This window comes from Takifugu flavidus, chromosome 1 (genome assembly GCF_003711565.1).
Source record: "Takifugu flavidus isolate HTHZ2018 chromosome 1, ASM371156v2, whole genome shotgun sequence".
NCBI lineage: Eukaryota > Metazoa > Chordata > Actinopteri > Tetraodontiformes > Tetraodontidae > Takifugu > Takifugu flavidus.
This window is the reverse complement of record NC_079520.1, coordinates 16,385,739-16,404,485: the sequence shown is the minus strand read 5'-3', so window position 1 is coordinate 16,404,485 and position 18,747 is coordinate 16,385,739. Positions and strand designations below refer to the sequence as shown.

Below are 18,747 nucleotides of genomic sequence, written 5' to 3'. Positions count from 1 at the left end.
TAATAAATTATTCATTCACCCCTCTGCATTTTGGGGTCCCCTTTGCTCCGAATGCGCCATCTGGTATTGTTCTATTAGCTTTACTGTTTTTACACAGGTTACCGTTGTTTAAAAGGCTGCACAAAAGAATTCAATGTGTAAACGTAGCTCCAATATATGAGCATTTACTTAGCAAGCAAACAATGACTTCACACTAAACTCTTGGTTCTAAACCGCATGCAACCGTTTCAACGCCGCGCTGAATTAGAAGGATCATTAACTTCCAGTAAATCCCCTGTCTTTCGTTTTTAATGTTTAAGTTAGCAGAGTAAAAGGATGCTGAAAGGGTCCTGTGCGCCACACCTGCTAGATGCAAAATTAGCTGCAGAGCCAGTGACTGAGCGCTAGGTGGCAGTATTGGCTTTATTTGGGTGCCACTGAGCCACAGGTAAACATGATTTTAAAGAGGCCACTTGGGAACAACTAAACTCACAGATTTACTCAGTCAATCGAAAGAGAAATAAAGGGGAAAAAAGAGAAAAGTAATAGAAAAAGAGTAATTTTGCACAGTTTCCAGTTTCAAAAGACAAACATCTAAAGCAAATGAAACACAATATATAATAATATACAGGTAAACACAACTGGTACTTACAGCATGCCTCGAGCAGATCAAGCAGATATGAAATCTGCAGCCATTGGAAATTTTCAGACAACAAATAACTTTCATATTTACCTGTTAGATAATCAACAATGTATTTGCATTTACTGTATAACCATGCAGCGCCCGCCATTACACAACCGTTCCTGCAAACCTTCTTATAAAGTGTCTACATCACAGCAAAAAGGCTCATCAGAGTGTCAACAACGAGGAATTGACACGATAAGAAAAACAATAAGTAAATTTAAACTTAAAATAAATGAATTACATTAATTAATTAAAAAAATATATAAAATAAAAAACCTAATTAAAAAAAAACTCCCCTAATAATCCAGAACAAACACCTCGGTACTCAGCGATGAGCGCTTCAGCCTGCGGCAGAATCTGACTCACATTTGTCTTCTCGTTTTGCTCCCTCAACACCGAACATGCAAGAGACCAACACATCATGGAAGAACCAAACATCTCTTTAGGTTGTGCTGTCTGCAGGCAATCCAACAGATTAAAAAAGTCTATTAAGACCACTTGGAAGTCTTCGGAAGCATTAGGCAAAATGTTATTGCGAGGGAGAGGTATGTGTGCTTATGGTTCTCATAGTCACACCAGCAATGAAAAAAGGCCCAAAGTAATTAGAGTGAGCAAACCTGAAGCACGGCAGAATAATGCAACTTTCCCTCTTATTACATTTTCATTTGCTCCGCCTCGGTTTCTTTTGCTGACTTCTGACCAGTATGGAGAGAAGGGAGACAGATCCCTGTGAGTATGAGGATGAAAATCCTCCCACCAGCTTTGTGCTGGGAGCAGATCTGCAAGGAGTGGATTTAAAACAACGAGCAGTGAATATGACCCATTTGAGAGGGATGGGGGGTAAAATGGTCTCATCTTTGACACAAAGTAAGCAAGTCCTTTGTGGTCATGCAGGAATCCTCAGAACATGCGTTGGAAGGTCTCTCTGTCTGACTTCAGGCCTCATCTCTGTTGTCAGGACGACGGAGGAGTGAAGATCAGTTCATTCCTGCAGCGTGGACCCAGGCAGCTCATTGGTCAGTGTGTGCCAGCGCTCCACCTTCTGGCCCTTGTTCTTAAGACAGTCGATCCAGTGCTGCAGGGGGTCTCCCTGTGAGTGACACCCCAAGGAGACCCCCCCTGTCACACACACACACACACACACCACACACACACACACACACAACACACACACACACACACGCACACACATTTGGAGTATTATTTCCATGAACAACCAGAGATATTATCAGAATCAGGGTGCATCTCTCTGGGGGAAACGCTCTAATGAGACAAGGATCAAAATCCCCACCAAAGAAGAAAGATTCTATCTGGTAATGATGTGGTAGCAGCTTCTTTCACAGCAGCTCGTGATCTGAGCGCATCTCTAATTTATACCCACGGCTGGAGTGAACTTTCTTACAATCTCAAGACCTGCATATAAATGACCCTGAGAATCTTCTGAGTGTGTGTGGGTGTGTGTGTGTGTGTGTGGTGTGTGTGTGTGTGTGTGTGGGGGGGGGGGGGGGGGGGGGTAAGATAGAGACGTTATGTGGGTTAGGGTTACACCTTTGTGCAGACCAATACACAGGGGGTGCAAATACATCTCTTTTAAAAATCGGATCTTGTTTTGTCTCATCAGCGGCATGAGAACGTCCTCCAACAGTTTCATTACATTCTCCTGGATAAAAAAAAGTTTTTACAAAATTGTCTTCAGGAAGATTATAAACCAACTCAGTTTCGTTGCATTTTTAAGATTGTTTTCCTCAGAACACTTTGCTGTAAATAAAAATGCAGCCGTAGGAAACGAGGAGTTTGCCCTTTAGCTGATGTGAGAACAAACATGTTGACTTTTATGAATCCCAGCATAACAGACAGAACAGGAACCACCGTAATTACTCCTGATGCACTGAGAAAATGAAGTATAGAGCTCATTTCGGCCCAAAATGTCACTGACACCCCTTTGGCAAACAAAGCCCACAATTTAGGCTGAGAGCTGCACTTACTGCACATAATAGACAGGATCTCAGGCAGCGCCACAGACTGCCAGGAAAGGGTGAGGAAAACCAGCAGGAAACTCTTTATAAGTGGCCTCAACTCACCGATGAAGTCGTTGGACTTGCCCAGGTCGTAGTCCCAAACCGTGACCTCCAGCGTCTTTTTGGCCAACTCTGAGAAGGTGATTTCATAGAAAAACTCCTGGTGAGTAAACAAACAAAAAAAGCAGAGGAGGTGAAGGAAAGGGTGAGAGAAAGGCCAGAAGATGACGCCTACGCTTTCTGGAACCTCAGAAATGCTTTCAAGCTGGGAGGAAACGGCTCACAGTAATTGGTGGTAGACGTTCATGCAGCGTCTCTGAAGACCACCTCGCATTTCTTTACATGAAGCCATAATCCTGCACACACACACACACACACGCACACGCATGCACACGCACACACACACACACACACACACACACACACACAACACACACACACACACACAGACACACACACACACAACACACACACACACACACACAGACCTACCTCATTGAACTCTGGGTTGAGGGTCTTTTTAATCACCACCGTTTTGTGTTTGGATTTTTTGTGAACATCCGGCTTGAGGTACCTGATATGGAAAAAAAAAAAAAAAAAAAGTCAGTTTAAAGCACAAGTCTGCAGCCGAGAGATGCAGAACCTCTGTAGCCGCTTTAAGGAATTCACTCTTCATCATTCCAGCTTCTGGAGGCAAACATCCTGCCTTGCATAAATATATTATTATTTGTGCCATTTTCATGTTGTGAAAGTTGAACTTTAATTCCAGACTACAAATGTCAAAATTCAGAGTTTTATTGGCTTGACCTCTTTAACAATTTAATATATTTACAGAATATTTTAATATTAGGTGGATAATTAATATCAGATGCCGTGAGACTTTATCTCAGGTGATACTTGATCTTTTCCTCATATAACTAACCGCCTGCCTGCAGCTCCACACTCATCTTCTGCAGCGAAATCCAGCTTGAAACAACCAGAACTGACTTCCAGAAATATCAAACGACCCCTCAGCTGGTTCCGTGAGATTGTATCCATGAACGCTTACGTGGATGGATCACTAATTCACCAACACAGCTCAGATTGATGAAGCTTAACGTTCCGACAACAGGGTGTCTTTGAATTCTCCGGGTATTTTAAGACAGCTTGAGGTAGCGTGGCAAAAACCTCGATTCACATTTGCTTTCCACCCACCACACACAGCAGAGAGATGGTGCACTCCCACACGCTCTCAGACACAACAAAGCATCTGTGAGAATTAGGAGGAGAAGAAAATAAAACTGCTGCCAAAGGGCAAATGTACAAGTCCGCATCTAAAATTCGAAAGGGGTGCTTGATGTTCCAGCGTAGGCATGTGAGGGGTGCATGGGTGGGATCAGTGGCTGTGCAGGAGGGAAGGGGGTGGGGGTGGGGGTGGGGAGCTGGAGTTCAAGACGTGACGGGAGAAGCAGAAAGGAGATTGGTGAGCATGACTGTGTGTGTGCCGGGAGGTTGTTTGGTATTTTATTTATTCCACTAAAGCAGCAGTGAGACAGAGCGTCCACTGAAGAGCAAGGTTAAAGCTCATCTGTCCAGATTCTGTCGGTCTGCACCGAGAGCTCTTCCTGCCCTCCTCACACACACACACACACACACACACACACACACACACACACCACACACACACACACACACACACACACACACACACACAGTATTGCTTTTCTTTCAGCAGTGAGTAATGGGGCTCCAGAGGATCTCGATGACACTAATAACAGCACCGACTGCCTCCTTCCTGATAAGCTGTTCCCATAACATTAGATCATGTCACTGCCTGTCGCTCTGTTTTGAAGGCTGCCAATGTGCGTGCACACACGGGCGCACGCACGCACACACACACACACACACACACACACACACACACACACACACACACACAGTGTTGCCATTATCTGGAGGAACAAACGATATATTTCACAGTGTGAGAGCTCTTCTAAGCCCTCGCCACACTTGTATGCAGGGCAGCGATGTGTGATCTATCACTCATGACTGCAGTGATTCGTGGGATTCGTATAAGATAACAGCCAGTTCAGATCAGACGCAGGTGTTAGGATGGACGGGGACTGAAGGAGCAGTTGTAGTGAACTGGAAGTCTGTGTCGTGCGCTACTTGCTTAATATCTGTTCGATTAGGCAGCGCAGCAGTTTTGTTCAGGGGTTCCCATGTGTCCTTAAAACTGTTAAAATGCAGAAAATCAGTAAAATCATTAAGCTATTCTATTTGATGTTAACAAAAAAAACATTTTAAAATATGCATATACCCTGTAAAAAATTTGCTGCAACATTTTCCCATCTGGATTGTGGTTACTGTTCCAGATTTGATAGATGAATGTTAGCTCTTTACGTTTTAACGTAGGGGTCTGAATAACCGTTGACGTCCATGGCAGCCAGGTGGGCACAGCGTTTGACCCCGACACACAGCCCACCACGAGCCCTCTCCCCCTTGGCCTCGCTCTGCAGGTCGCCATCAATGGCCGGGGGTAGGTACTGCAGGCAGAGCAGCAGGCGGCCTCTCTCCTCCAGACTCCTCTGTTGCTCTGTCTCCCACTTAGAGAAAGAACAGATGAGAAATGATGCTTCAACAGCGATGCAGCTGATAAAAATGGCAAAAATATTTGTGTCGATTTTTCTGTCCGCTGTAATCGAATTTCTTTTTAATAATATCCCTGGATTACTCTGATCTATCCTCTCCCACCATGTCAAAATAACTGCTTCTGTTGCAGCATCCCTGTTTCATGTGTAAATAAGCAGCTTGCTAATCCCAGAAAAATCACCATATCCATTTCATAAAGCGATAATATGTCAGCGGCGTGTGCAGGGGAAATAATAAAGAGAAGATCCTCCCGCAGCAGCAAGGCAGAAATCAAATCAAAAACATCCTGTATCATTTAAACAGCAGCCCCTATTTGTTGAGTGATGGATGACGGCTAACATACAGAAAAACACAGCAGCTCTCAAGACCACTTGAACCATAAACTAAGCGGTTACTGTCAAAACTGAGAGCTAAAACCAGCTTAAACGGGTTTCATGCTAACTGAGTTATTGCAACGGATCGCCGTCACAGCACAATCTGACATTGGCGAATCATTTTGTAACTCAGTTTAGGAAGCCTCTTACTGGACAGTGATCCCAGCGCAGAACTAATGCCAAAGTGAGCTTTTGGATTGTGATCTTTTTTTCTGTGATGCCTCCATGTTTGCAGGATAAAGCGTGTATTTGTGTAATTGTGCTGCAAACATGATGTTACTAAACCTTTCCAAACACAAATAATACATGGCATTAACACAGTCTTTAGAAAGCTTGTCTTTATTATTAATAATTGAACTTGTCTTTATTTTAAATTTCCAGTACTTGTTTCTTAACACTTAACATTTTCCAGATATTAGCCATTATTTGAAGTTACTAAATCACAACTGTTGAGAATGTGGCACCAATGTCTCTTTTCTATCCCTCTTCTGGGGCATGTGAAGCCTCTCAGTAGTGTTAATAGTAGCAGTAGTAGTAGTGCTTGCTGCATCATTACACAGCTGGAGGAGCGATCAATAACTGTGATTTATTAACCTTGTGAAGTAATCAACTGTGCTGCTCCATCTATTTCAGCTGATATCGTGCTTTTCACACTCCATCAGTTGGCCGGTCTGTTTATGCATCGGGGCAGATTTAGAAGAAATCTTCCTCCGACATGATCGCAGGCAGCTCACAGACAGACTCTTATCGGCCTGTGAGAGCCTTGAAGTCACATCAATGGCCTCCGCGGCCCCAGGGGCTTCTGGGTATTTTTCATGGACAACATCAAACTGTTGCCAAAGTGTCTGACAATGAGCGGAGAAGATTGAAAGTGACAGACGAGCGGGTGTAGAAGTGGAAGACGATGTTCCCACAGGACCGTGACTCACCCGCCTCCCCGGCAGCACCAATACACGCATGTTATTTTTGGGAAAGGCGCATGTTTGCTATTTCAGGACTTTCATCACTGCAGGTGCATCTTTTTCTTGACATTGCACCACAGAAAATGGAACCGGTCGGGTTTGATCGCCTCTAATGTGGTTTTAATTTGAAGTCGGTGCCTTTGCTTCCACTGTATTCCTCACTGTCTTCCCTCGCTTTCCAATCTATTCATCACTCATTAAGTCTTATCCTCAGGCGTGAGGGAGACACGGGTTTGATCAATACGCTCCTCCGCATTCCTCCCTTTCCTTTATTTAATTACCGGAACCACTTTGTCTCCCTTTCCCTGATTCTTCCTAATTTTCTGCTTGTGTGTGTTTTTCCCGCTTGAATTCGTCTTTGCTGCCAACAGGCTCTTTGCCAGCTGCCGTGACCGAGTTGAGAAACTTAACAATTAGCGAGAATTATTTGCAGCAGGTAGCTGCTGCACTGAAACGGCTCAGACCTTCACAGATCGATGAGAGCAACTCATTAGGGAGGAGGAAATAAAGAAGCATCACCGTGGAGCCAGACACACATGGCGAGAGATGAATGAGGGAGGAGATAAATCTGTGTGTGGGTTTGTGAAGCTTAGGAGCAAGAAATAAATAATGATCAGTGTCCTCGTTGGCAGTGAGAAACAGAGGCAGCTGGTGGTGGGCTGCCCTTTTGGCTTCACCCCTTTATTAATTGACTGAATACCTAATGAAAGGATTGTCTCAGTGATCAAACCCGTGTTGTTAACAGAGGCATCAGAATATTGTAAAAACTTTGAGACTGGATTGCTAATTAAAGCTCCAGGGACCCCCCCCCCCCCCCCCCCGGAGGTCTAAGAGGGGGCAAATGTCTTTAGGGAAAAACTGCCTAAGGTGTCAGCTGAGGAATCAGAGTTCAAGCAAAAACCAAAAAAAACATTTAATTGGAGCTAGTCAGGAAATCATTGAATTTAAAAAGACACCTTTAAAATGACCCGTTTCTCTGTAATAAATATAAACACAAGTTGCATCAAACCCCATGAAACTGAAGACCCAGTCATGAGGCAGTAGCTTCATTGGATGATTGATTGCATTAATTAGCTTTGCTGGATCTTGTCAGCTTGAGGGTGATTCCAATAACCTTAGAAAGCAGATCAATGCATTCTACCAGCCCTGATGTTATTAAGTCTCATAATTCAAAAATCTAACTCAATTTACCATTTGAAACATCTGAAAGCTGTTAAAATGTAATAGATCACATGAATCACATGACTTCACCTTATTACTGAGCAGATTTCAGTGAAAATAGAATAAATGAGAATTTCTTTCTCAAACTCGAATCAAACCTGGATGAGTACAGGTTGAATTAGGGACATCAGACATCTGTAAAAAGAATGGACCCATTCCAGTATCTGATTAACTTACAGCTGGTCGAAAAACAATTCAAATATTAAGTCCCTATAAAGTATTCGAGTGTTTTCATCAGCAATCAGTCAAGCATCACAGTCAATATTTGTTTTCAAGTAAGTTGTTTTGGATCTAAACAGTGTTATAAACCAATGATGATGATGATGATGATGATGATGATGATGATGATGATGCTACAAAGATACAGAAACTAAAGCCTGAGCACACAGGCTGTATTCACCTCTCTCAGGTAACAGGAGATCCCTCTCAGGGCCGTACTCATAGCAGTCGGCGACGGCAACTGGAGTCGATAAAGAAAAAGAGATAAATAGAGAACAGGTGTAGGTTAGAATTTAGAGGGCAGGGAGGCAATGGTGACAGCAGTTTGAAAATGACACGCGTCTGCTTTATAGGATGACAGAGGAGCTTAAGCGTTTGATCTCGGAGTGGCCGCTGGCATTAGAGGGACAATCTAATACCAACAGCCGCCCCCAAGGCTTTACACCTAAATTCAAGCGCCCTTCTGGGCGTCCTCATACACCACGACCACCTGCTGGACTGCACCATTTTATTTTTCAGTCCATTTGTTTCTCATCTCTCTGTGTCTGCCCACTGATGCTCACTGTGCTGCTCTCCTGTGAGACCCTGCTGACACCTCCTGCACAGAAATATGAACAAGTTTAAGTTGCATCTGTGGCTCATGGCATTATTGAGCATGATAAACTCCACCAGAAAATATGGCTTTTTTCATTTTTGCTATTACATTGACCTAATGTAATCTTGATTTTAAAAATATGAATCCCATTAACATCTGGTCAGGTGAAGTTTTCGGACATCAGACGCAGATGTGTGGACATGAGTGGAGCAGACCATTGATCTACTGGAACCAGTGACCTATTAGTTGGCATCAAAGCTGTTTCCTGTCCTCCTCCCTCGCCCTCTTCTTTCTGCCCTTTAAGTCTTTTTTGCTCCCTTTTATCTGTCTACCCATGATGCTTTGGCTTACAGGGGGCGGATGCTCCAGACAGATGTTGAAGTGTTTGGTCTGGTCAGGCTTCACGCGGCGCAGGGCCACCCGCGACTCCCCGATGAACTCATTATGCGTCAGCTTGTCTTCGTCGCACACGGACACCCTGGGATTGAAAGAAGGAAGAGAGCGTGGTGTGGCAGGGAGAAAGAGGAGAGCATGAATAAAATATGCCGGTTTAGGCTTCGGAGATGGATTTTAGATGGAAGATTTAATGCCCTGTAACTTGTTTTGATCACATCTTGGGGGGTGGGGGAGGTGGGAGAGTTGGGGGAGAGGGACAGGGTGTAAACATCGAAACAAGCCCGACAGGAAAGAACAAAATAGGGAATATGTGACAATATGAAAAACGTCAGCACATACTGTAGGTCTGCATCTGTAGGTGTGAATGTAGTAAAAGTGAAACCCACAGCTGCCAGAGGAACGCTCGTAGTGTTGGAGTGCGCCATGTGAGGTTACACCAGTACACGTCCTCGAGTCTGGCAAACTTTTACCATCATTCCAGACGCACAAAAGAGGCACAAAGGACGCGTGAGAGATGAAATGAAGCTAAATCGCCGTGCGAGGACTCATCTATCTGTGCACATCTAAAGGTGTACGTTAAAGAAAAACATTGCACTGCAAACTTCCCTTTCTCTGCCCTACAGAAATGTGAAAAAGGCAAACAAAGAATCCCATCTGTTAGAGGCCCGAACATGTAAACATGTCGCCAGCCTGTTTAACTCCTAACTGAATTCTAGTGTTGCCTTCTGCCTCTAGTTGGTGGTAATAAACTGCAGCACTGCAGACATGTAGAAGGTTGCAGCTGCCCGGGGAGATTCTCCCAGAGGTAATATTGCCACTGCTCTTTTATTAAAGAAAAGGAAGCCTTCTGAATCCAATAGAAGAAGGAAAAGAAATTATGTGTCGAGGTAGAAGAAAAGGCTATAAAACAATGGAACAGAAGGCGCTTCAGAGAAGAGCAATGAAAATTTAAGATACATGAAAATCACTCCTTCCCAGCTGTGGCGAGGAAGATGGTGTCACGCATGGGTGGGTAGAGGACAGTTCAGAGCAGCTCGAGGGCAGAGCGGTGAGCGAGCACACAATAGGTCAAAAAGTCAAGTGTGAAGCGCCCAGTAATGAGAACGTGAGAATGATACATGCCAGCCGTTAGATATGGTATTTGATGTACGCATTTACTGACGCTGCGCTGCAGCATTTTTACAGTGTTTTATAATGTCAGATGTAAATTAAGACGAATCCAACTGTGCATCCTCTCACCAACATAAATGCCACCACAGACTTGACAAAGGGACGAAACATCCATGAAATTAAGAGTTAATGACATTTCTTTTTCCTGACATGGTTTTTAGTGCCTGATTCCTTCTCCAGGCTTCAAAATGTTGAAGAGTCCCGCAGTAGTTTGACTGTTATTAGTCAAATAAAATCAAAAGTCAACAAAGAACATTATACAAAACTGTGCAGAGCATTTTGGGCGCCCCCTGGGGATTTGGCGGCAATAATGTCACAAGCCCCGCCTCCTTTAAGCAGACGACATCCTTTCCTGCAGGTTCAACCACAAGAGCCGAGCTGCAAGATTTTCTGCTGTATTCAAATGAGAATTCTGAAAATAAGCTGTGCCATTGTCCATCTGCATTGCTATTTTATACACGTACGTCCAAATCGAACATCAGTTTTATGCGACAGACAGCTGGGCAGAGGGACAGACAGCACAATTTGGACAGCTGCTACTCACGCAGCAGAAACACGAGGTTCGTTTTTCTACACCCACTGGAAACTGTCGAGAATTCCACCATCTGTGCTTGGAAATGCCAACCACAATAAGTGAGAGGAGCACATGCGCATCCTCAGCTTATTTTGAAACTTGTTGAAAAAGACATGCAAATTCTCTCTTGATGCTTGATGAGTTTGAATCAACACTGTTGCCTGTTTCTGCTGCTGCTGATTTCTCAGCCTACGGTGCCGATCGTGAGCACAGATTCTCTCATGTCCCCTGAGACGGCGCCTGTTATTCCTATTTAAATCCCACTCTAACGCCGCGTTGTGGCAAAGTTCTACTCACATCCAGAGAGACTTTTGCACCTCTGGAGGGGGTCAATGAAATTAAAAGCCCCCCCAGTGTTTAGACTGACCTCAATCTGTCAGTGTAAGTTGACCAGGGGTAAGAGAGAAAGAAAGACAAAGAGAAAGGGAAGGTTCAACTGTAGCAAGGGGAGATGTTTTTTGATGATAGGGGACAGGACGGATGCGCTGTCAGGAAAGAAGCTGGCATCTAAGGGGAGGGAACAAAGGAAGCCTCCATGTACCTAAATAGTGAAGAACACCCCGAGATTAAAAGGGATGATAAGAAACCCTTTTGGAAACAAGAGTCAGCTGGGGGAGACAGAGCAGTGAGGCAGAGGTGGCAGAAACAATTTAAACTGACATTTACCGGAGCGTTTTGCGATACATGTCTTCCTCTGTGATGCCACAGTACGTGAGCGTCTCATTCCACACAGGGTTCAGGGTGTTGCGTACTGTCTTGGTTTTTAATTTATTAGCCTGTGAAATCAAGAGGAGAGAAGAACAGAGCTGTTGCATCAGAAAAGCCAGCTCACTTGCCAGGAGGTTAAGATTAAGATTAGGTTGAATTCAGTGAAAATGTACTGCTCCGTAGATCAGAAATTTCATCAGAATGATTGTAAATTGAACATTGAACACCTACAACAAAGGTCTAATAGAAAAGAGAGGCACGAAGCCTTGAGCATCAATAATAACAACCTTGCAGGCTCCTGGCAGCAGGTGCAGTTTGACGTAAGGGTCGGCTAATCCATTGAAATCCATGGGCTTCAAACCCTGACAGAGACACGAGATGGAAGAAAGGACATGAGACAAAAGATGGATTACAGGAGAACCGCTGTTCATTTTACCATCAGCATTCTAACATCATGCTATCACTATGGCAACAGAGACAAACCTACAGTATCGATCCATCAGGTCTACAACTTGCCCTGCAAAACTATTCAGTGGAATTCCACCTCATTTATACAGCATCTGTTACAATGAAGGTTGTCCGCAGCCTGAGCCCCAAGCGAGCAAGAGTGGCAGGAAAAACTGCCTTTTCACAGGAAGAAACCTTGAGCAGAACACGGGTCAAAGGGGGGAACCCTCCTGCTGGTGAGCAGAGGAGGAGGAGGACAGAAGGAGGAGAGCAACAGACACTTAGAACAAACAAAACTCTCATCTTTAGGCTGCTGCGGGGTTACCTTGGCTTTCAGGACTGTGCAGTGGAGCGAGCTGGTCCCTCTCTCGTACAAGAGATCAAACTCCAACGTCCCCAAAGAGGCTGTAATAACAATTAGCGCAACCTTACTTTCCACATATAAACTTGTGAATTCTCACCCCCCACACACTCCAAACTGTCCTTTATCTTGCATGCATTTTTATAGTGTAAATCTTAAAAAGAAAAGCTGTAAAAGGGCAGAAAATAAGTCTGCCAACCCTGAACAGAGTTTAATCTTTCAAATATATTTTCACTCACATTACAGTGCAGTAACTGATGACACCCTCACATCTGTCTGCTAAATATACATGACAACAACCTGCTAATTAGCTGAACATAATAATCATGTGACATGACTCTGTCTCTGAATAAAGGTGCCAGAATCAGTTTCCAGGCAATTTCTAATTGTATTTTTGAATAGATCGGAACAGAAATGGTCTGAGCTAAAATGATGTATTTCAATAAATACTAAACCAACACATTAATGCCAAATAGCCCATTAGTGTTCAGAGATGCATCATGATGATATTTTTAGTGGATTAACAACCTTTTTTTTAGGCTGACAAGTATAAATTGTATATTTGTGGTGCGAGACTGGAACGTCTCAATTTAGCCTGAATTAAATCTCTTTGACTTTACTTCAGCACGTTCACATCTGCACCGTCTTCAGCTAATCCTGAGGTTTAAGCTGTTTTGGTGGAACCACAATATTACTTACTGTTATCATCACTGTCACAGCTGTCAATCTCGATGGAGGTGTCCATGCTGCTCATGGCTGACAGTGAGCCCCCTCCTCCCCCCACCCCCGGTAACAGCGGCGACAGCAGACCGCTGCTCCCTCCACCTCCTCGCTTCCTCCCCCACCAATGGCCCCTCCGCTGTGACCCACGCTACCGGGGCTTAGCGCGGTGGGAGCTGCCACTTGATTTGGCGAAAGGGGCTCAGAGAAAGAGGAAGTGGGAGACAGGCGAGGAAAGTAGGCAGAGATTTGGCGGATGGGACGAATGGGGCCTGGACACACGTCGATGGCCATGTGCTCCTGGATGGTGATGGCTAAGCTCTTCCCTTTTCGCACAGTCATGAGGCTGGAGGACCAGAGGGGAGGTTGAAAGTTAAATCAGGTCACTTGCACACAAGCCTGAAAGTGGGAATGAGCTCGCAGACAAAAACACTGATCCAGAAATATGAGCTGTGCTGTTTCTCAGCTTCACTTCTGCTATAGAAAACCAAATGAGGTGAGCTCAGGGGGAGGATCAGAGATAAATCAGATCAGTTCGCTTCTCCTTCTACCTTCAAGTGGCCGCCAGTTTCTCTGTGCTGCAGCGAAGCTTTCAGTCAGGCTGCGTCCTAACTGTGCTTCAGCAAAATAAAAAGACAGCAGAGGATGTGTTCAAATTTCCATATGAATGGAGAACATCTGAATAAAATCAAGCGCATCGGACCAACAAACAAGAATAAAAGATAATGGTCTCCCTGAAACTCCAGATGCAGTGTGTGAGCGACAGGGGAGAGTGTATTATCTGCTCTTCTCAGCACTCCTCCACAGACAGTCAAATAATTAATGGGAAGACTTCAGACTGGAGAACACTCCAGCAACCTCGCTTAAAGATGTGGTTGGGTAGTGTTAACCACAGGGCCTATGTGTCTTTTCTTTTCCTAAAATAAAGAGAAGAGGGGGCTGGATTACAAATATATCCCAATTTTTTTGTTTTGTAAAGACAGCAGGCCCCAGGAGGTGTTCTGTCCTCGATGCCAGAGTTCTGTCTGCTTCTGCCACATTAATCGATTGAAACAAGGGAAGTGGATATTTGCACTGTGAGTGGAACAGTTGCTAAATTACATATAAATATAAAGGCAAAGTCTGCACTATAAAATAGATGAATGAACAACTTCAGTGACTATAAGACAAACCTTACAATGCTGGAGAAAGCAGAGTATCGAGTACACAATTCTGTGGATTTCAGCATGCATATAAGATTTGCTGTTAATGTTTTAATTTTTTTTCACTGTTTAATTGTATTTGAAAAGCACTTCTGACAGTTAGCATGTGTCAAATTTTTCCTCTGATCTAATGATTCTGGGGAACGTCTCTATTCAGATATTAAAGAAAAACAAGTTTAATTAGATATTAGTGCTGTTTTGACATTGTCTGCATGATAGCTTCTGTTTCTTCTGAGCTACAAGTTCTTTTAATGAATTGGTCTTAATAAACTCGTACCCGGTGAACAATGTATAACCATCATTAATGTGACTCAGCATTAGCCCTCATCAATCAGGTACCAATTTGACTCTGTTTCCAACACCTATTTTGCAATGATAGCAATATTGAGTTCACCGGGGTCATGTACCGGTACAGACGTGGTCTCATTTTTCTCAGTCGTTGGTTTCTATGCTGATGAAAGTGTCATTTCAGGCCTTTTTGCCTTCACAGAATTATAGCTTGGTAGGCAGCAGTTATGGCCTGTTCAAAACATGAATACAACTCTTACCCACCTCACAAAAATAAAAAAGTTCTGACCAACAAATTACTCAACTATCTATTTTTAACCAAATGGACTAAAAAAAGAATTTCAGTCATGGTGTTTACCATAAAGAGGAGCATTATGTTTCTTTTATTGTGAAAATTATATCTACACTGTGACCTCAGTTGGATTACAAATATATTTACACCTCTGCTCTCTGTCTTCAGCTGTTGGACAGATTCTTGCTTGAGGTGTGAGATTCGTTTTAAACTGCACCTCTTTTAAACCCCACTAGGAATTATAAAGTAGGATCTGAACATGTCCCTCACCTCCTTTGTAGGGTTAACACCATCTTAATTATTATTTTTTACAACACTATTGTGGAGGATAAAATTCATTAGTTCCCTGAAATGAGTTCAGAGCTCTTGTTAAAAAGTGCTCCAGATTAGCAGTGAGCATATATCTATTATTCAGTAAAATATTGAAGGCTGCTGATTTCCCAGCCAAGGCATGAAGATTAAAAAAAATAGTTCTCTAAATTAAACAATAAATCAAAGCAATTTAATGAGAGGCCACTTTGGTCAGGATGCTTGTCTGTGCAGGGTGTAGGTGGGACCTGCACAATAGAAACTAGTCACTTGTCTGAAATTTCTCTTATTGAGATACTCAACCGCAAAATCTAGTTGGTTACTTTAAAGTTGAGCAATAACAGTTACATTTATAATCGGCCTGACAGAGCAAATGTGTTTATAAAAAATGTTGTTATTATTATTATTATCATCATCATTATTATTAATACTACTACATTCCTGAAGAAAGAACCTGCAGCATAAATGCTCCTGGTGTGCTGTTTTCTTGGTAAACTAGCAGGTTCTTGATCCTAATGAACTATTTTCATTAAGCTTAAAAGCGAGTGATTATCACAGCCCTGTTGCCACATACTGTTGACCTTCAGGAGCATTAGGTGGAGGAGGCGTGGGTCATCCATCATTCACATCCATCTCCTTCTGAGTTTTCTCTTGGCTGGAGATGAGAGAAACTTTTAGACGCACGTGGCACTGTTCCGCGCACGGACGCCCCCTGCCTCCTTTGACTCTGGCTGGCTGCTCGCATCGGAATGGAATGCATCAGACATCTTGCTTTTAAATATTACCAGCAGCCATTTTGGTGCCATTAAACTACCATTATATCCAAATGAATGAGCCGTGAAACCCTGTGCAACTGGTCGGCGCGTGTCCACGCCCAATCCCAGAGTGCAGAACGAACCCACACTCCTTCACAATTAACATTGATTTTTGATGGGCTGCACGGTTGTCGACAGATGACACAGTTCCTACGTCCTAAATCTCTCCAGTGTGGCAGGGAAATAGAGGAAGATGAACATTAATTGGATTGTAAGACATTAAGGACAAATTGAAAACATCTTAGTAAAACTCATCATTAACGTGATTATCTGGCTTGAAATTATTATTAGACGATCACTGAACCTTGATGACTGATGGTTCCTGTATCAGAAACGCACACCCAGATCAATAAACCAGTCTGTGCTGTCTTTATTAAACAATCGAGGCCCTCCATCCTGCACCCGCGTGCAGTTGTGGGCTGATGACAGAGCGTTGTGTGTTGATTTGATGTGTACAGTCAGTGGCCTCCCAGTCCTGGCCATGAGCTGGAGCAGTGGCAGCATCAGCAGCACTGTCTCCAGCAGCAGCAGCAGCAGCAGCAGCAGCAGGGGCAGCGGCCAGCGTGCAGCAGGAAGACCTGGTGGCTCACAGCTTGTAGGCAAGAATCATGATTGATCGCTCTCATGCTGCCAGCTGGAATCTCTCTCATCTTTCCTTTTTATCATTCTGGTTGCTGAGAAGGGTGGCACTCTACAAAATAACAGACTTTGTACTGCGCTTCTTGGTGCTGAATCTATGTGGCACTGGAGCCTGGTGTGGAGCAACTTTGCATAATTCCTGTGAGATGATAGTTGTCCTCGGCAGCTACATCAGAGCCCTCTGGTTTCTCCTTATGCAACCACATCCATATTACACACTACATGGTAAGGTTAAACGTATGCACTACATTGTAAGGTTAAATGTTTCCAGCTTGCAGAGAGAGAGAGAGAGAGAGCTAAAACTGTCAGACCCCAGCAGTCAGAAACATCTCTATGCAACCCCCCCTTTCAGCTCCTTCACTTTAAATTAGAGTCACATCCCAGCATGGAGGCACTCTTCCTTAACCTCCCTCCTTTACCTGCCCGGCCCATCTTCCACTTTAATAATCCACCTGTCTTCTGCTTCATCTGTGCCATTCAGTCAGCCCGTCTAGGGCACCACAACTCTGCCTGGAGATACATAGTATCTGGCACCTTATCGCCTGGCTTTTCTTCTACATACAAAGCGCTCCCGTGGCGTGCTCTGTTCACCATTACATAAAAAGCCTCTGGCTGACAGGCGGATGGTATAGTGCTGCATCCCCCACTCGAGCTACTCATTAGGGCTCAACACACCACGGGTGCTTCATAACTGGTGACAGTGAGCACTTGTCAATTACAAGTTATTTTCAGCCAGTGAAAGATGAGTAAACTTGAAATGTGTGTGTTCAACAGGAGCCACGAAGGGAAAGTGCCAAGACACAGGAAGAGATGACTGTTGCCTCCGCCTGAATGATGCAGGATAAACGGTGTCGTCTCTCGCTCTGCTTCCCACTGAATTAGTTTTACAAGAGCAGCCAGATAGAGCAGACAGACTGGGAACAACGAGGAGGTGGGAATAAAACAAGAAAATAAAACAACATGGCACTGACCCAGAGACTGAGCAAGAAATATAGACAGACCAAGAAAAACACTCCAGATATGAAGAAAGAATAAGAGAAATATGGACTTACCCAACTGATAGTGCCAGTATAAAACTCCTGGAAAAAAGACGGGGATTCCAGCACAGAGAGGAGAGGGAGACGAACTAACAGGTGGTGGAAAGAGGAGGGGAAACTAAAGAGAGATGGAGAGAGACAGAGCAAGAGAGAGAGGGAGAGAGAGGGAGAGGGAAAGAGGGAGGGAGAAACGCTTTACGCATATCATTAAAAATTAAATCTAGACTGTTAAACTTCACATAAAAACAAATAAGGAGCAGGGGAATATACAGGAATGAGCAGAAGACCAGAGGAGACAGGGTAGGAGGAGGAGGAGGGGGAGGAGGAGGGTAATAAAGGAGAGGATGAGAAACGGGTGAGGGAGTCCCGTTATTTCTTGACATTCTGCTTGGCATGTGACTGCTTTCACGTCATACACACACACACACACACACACACACACACACACACACACACACACACACACACACACACACACACATTTTTTTCACCCCATAAAAATCTGTTAAAATCACTTCACCTATAATTACAACACCAGAATTACTTAGGAATATGTTCCTTTATTAGAGCCCCGGGGCTGTTAGAAATAAAACACAGGTATTCTTGCTGCCTTAGTATCATATAGAAACTTCTGTGGTTCCATTTGAGGGGGATGGAATAAGAAAAGGTTTGGTAAATCATCCGATATCTATAGAAATCTGGCAATGCTGGGTCAGAGACTGATGCAGAGGGCGTAGCCACACTGATGTTCTAGTGCCCCGTTGAGCCCTCTGCTGTCAGATTGTATTTTTAATGTATAGATTAAACAGGCAAGCTACAACATGTTCAGCAGATATAGTCAGGTCGGCTGTCGCTTCTGTTCACATAATAACGTCTCATTAAACATTTTTACCAGCAGAATTAAACCTCTCTCAACACACCTATATTTATTTAAATATTGTTTACCAATATTACATGTTGCTTCAAGCTGGCCCCATCCTTCCCTGACCTCTTTATCCTGATAATTTATCATTTTTGTCTTGTGTCCCTCTGGTTTATTTCTCAAATACAAAATTAAAATAAAAAAAAACCACATTTATACAAACAAACAGCCTGCATCTAAATG

At 43.7% G+C, this 18,747-nt stretch overlaps 1 protein-coding gene across 1 annotated transcript; it reads right to left on the bottom strand.

The window, feature by feature from the left end:
• Nucleotides 1-384: 384 nt before the first annotated feature.
• Nucleotides 385-17,909, bottom strand: LOC130531393 (double C2-like domain-containing protein alpha). The gene is given in 12 exon segments (XM_057043399.1): nucleotides 385-1,783; nucleotides 2,746-2,842; nucleotides 3,175-3,256; nucleotides 5,065-5,267; nucleotides 8,271-8,330; nucleotides 9,036-9,162; nucleotides 11,491-11,600; nucleotides 11,820-11,894; nucleotides 12,305-12,384; nucleotides 13,040-13,166; nucleotides 13,169-13,406; nucleotides 17,658-17,909. Coding segments are annotated over 11 exon segments (1,332 nt in total). The 5' UTR covers nucleotides 13,403-13,406; nucleotides 17,658-17,909; the 3' UTR covers nucleotides 385-1,646.
• Nucleotides 17,910-18,747: the final 838 nt, after the last annotated feature.